This window comes from Emiliania huxleyi, assembly GCF_000372725.1.
Source record: "Emiliania huxleyi CCMP1516 unplaced genomic scaffold EMIHUscaffold_2676, whole genome shotgun sequence".
In the NCBI taxonomy this organism is placed as follows: Eukaryota; Haptophyta; order Isochrysidales; family Noelaerhabdaceae; genus Emiliania; species Emiliania huxleyi.
Window position 1 is genome coordinate 1 of NW_005200031.1, and position 2351 is coordinate 2351.

Below are 2351 nucleotides of genomic sequence, written 5' to 3' on the forward strand. Positions count from 1 at the left end.
GCAGGCGTGAGCAGTGAGTCGCTGCGCCGAGCGGCCGCCGCGTCGTGCTTGCTCTTTGACTTTCCCCGCCAGCGTGGCGGCATCCAGCGGCCTTGCGGCGTCAAGAGTGGGAGGTCAGGCCTCTCGTTGAAGGGGGTACACTCTCAAGAGGAGGGTGGGGAACCAGGGTGAGGAACCCAGGCGCTGCATTCCTCGAGATATCGGTCCATACGGTGGCAAGCTTGGCCGCCGGGCCGCCGTTGGCCTCTCTTCTGCGGGCCGTGGACGCGGGCTTGGCGCCACGGGCGCGGAGCGCCGGCCGTGAGCCCCCCAGCCGCCTCCCCTCCCCTCGCCTCGCCTCGCCTCCGCCTCCGCCTCTGCCTCCGCGCGCCTCCCCTGAGTTCATAACACAGGCAGGACACTGTGGACTGAAGCGACCTCTCGGGTCCAGCCAACAGAGTGCCAAGTCCTGTTTTTTTTTACCTGAGCCTTGTATAAGGCTTCTGCCGGCGGAGAGCTCAAGCTATAGCCGTAGCCGTCGCCCATGTCTGGGTTTTTCTCAATATTTTAGCATGCCCACGTGGAACGGCACCCGGTTTCTTATCCAAATCAACTCGTGGGCACCGCACGCAAGATTCTTGTTGGTTAATAAAAATCAAAATATTGCAGGTATTGCTAAAAATTAGCTCCTTAAAAATCTCTCTCTCAGCACGCGGCACAAACGGGGCACAATGCCAGGCCTGTCGTGTGGTGAACCTGCGCCAAATTGATTTGTTTCACGAAATCTTGCCGCCGCGCGCCCAGCGGCAACCGATTTCGAGAGAAGAGTAGGAAGGGGCAACCAGTATGTGGTGTGATTTCGAGGAAAACTCGGGATTGCGAGCTCGCGGCGCCCCGTTTTCGGGCTCCGGGGGCGCGGGGTGGGCACCGTAGGCGGCGGGCGGACGGGCGGGCCGGGCGGCGGTCTGGGCCGGCGGTGGGGTGCGTAAAACCATGCAAAACGCGTATGTGGTGCGGGCAAAAGTGCGCCGTTTTCTGCGCCGGCATCGGCGCAGATCTGCGCCGGCAAACGGCGCACTTTGCGCCGCCGGCGCACTTTGCGCCGCTGTTGGAGAGTGTGAACTCAAACCTACTTCCTGACCGTAGCCTGACCGTCCTTGTGTAACCGTCTCATGTTTGGTTTGTCCTGCCGCGCACATTGTCATCGACTTGTATCCGACTTGGTGGTTGTGGTGATGTAGCGATGGTGTGGGTCTCTAGTGACCTATACAGCTCCTCCGTGTTCCGTCTCCTGACATGGTACCGACCGGTGAGTGCACGGAGTGAGCAGTGCGGCACTGAGGCCGACATGAGAGCTGGTGCGGCACACAAGCGAGATGTGTTGCCGCACAGCATTTCCGGCTTACGCTCGATACGTTGGCTGGCACCATGGGCACCTGCGCGAGCCGTGGTGATTGGCTGGGCACAGAGGCTCGGCGCACGGTGGCACAGCGGCCGCCAACTGCTCGGCACGGAGGCTGAGCAGAATGAGTACAACCGCAACATCAACTTGGGTGCTTGCGGATCTTCTGCGACAGAGCGCATCTCCGCCAGCACTGCGGCTGTGTGGACACGAGTATCCCCTCTTTCTTCTCCTTACCGGTCCGTTCTCCTCGCCTACGGACCACCATCGCAGCTGCTGCCTCCGCTACCAGCTCTCGGGCTGCTGCAACGGCAGTTACCGCAAAGATCTCGCACCGAATGTGGACCCTGCCTTTCGCCGCCGCTACTTCCGACGTCGCCGCTCGACACGACCGGAGCTGTACGCGATGAACACGCGACGATCGACACGCCCTCTCTGCCTTGTGTGGCGATTACCACGTCGTGGGGGAGTGTTGGGCATCTGTTCGACGTGGCAATGCCACTCTACCTCATTGCTGTCTCTTCCTCGTCTCGCCTCCTCGCGCTAGCCCGTCCCGCTATCCAACGCCTCTGGCAAGAAGTCCAATGCGCCTCTACGAGCGCCTCTGCCGTCTGGACGTCTGAGACTGAGCCTGCCATCTCCGACGTCGGCGGCCCGTGGCGCAACATCAACGTTCGGGGCATTGAAGATCGTCCTCACGTCCCTGATGCGCTCATCCGCGTCAACGCGGCGAGGCCTCCCAACGGCCCAATCGCCGCGCCGCAAGGGGGCGCCCCCGCTGCCGCTCCCGCGCCCGCCGCGCCTGCCGCGCCCGCTCAAGCCGCCGCCCCGCGACGCTCAGCCCGGATTGCAGCTCGCGGCGCGCCATGACCGAGCTCCACAACGAGCTCCTGTTCATTATCTCCCCTTTCTCTCTCTCCGCCCACTCGGCCGCGCTTTGACCCCTTCACTGGATCATCTTAGCGCGCAA

General features: G+C 62.7%; 1 protein-coding gene across 1 annotated transcript; it reads left to right on the forward strand.

The window, feature by feature from the left end:
• The first annotated feature begins 1478 nt into the window (after nucleotides 1-1478).
• Nucleotides 1479-2351, forward strand: EMIHUDRAFT_373841 (hypothetical protein). The gene has a single exon (XM_005777147.1). It carries the CDS (start codon nucleotides 1877-1879, stop codon nucleotides 2249-2251), a length of 375 nt encoding a protein of 124 aa, XP_005777204.1. The 5' UTR covers nucleotides 1479-1876; the 3' UTR covers nucleotides 2252-2351.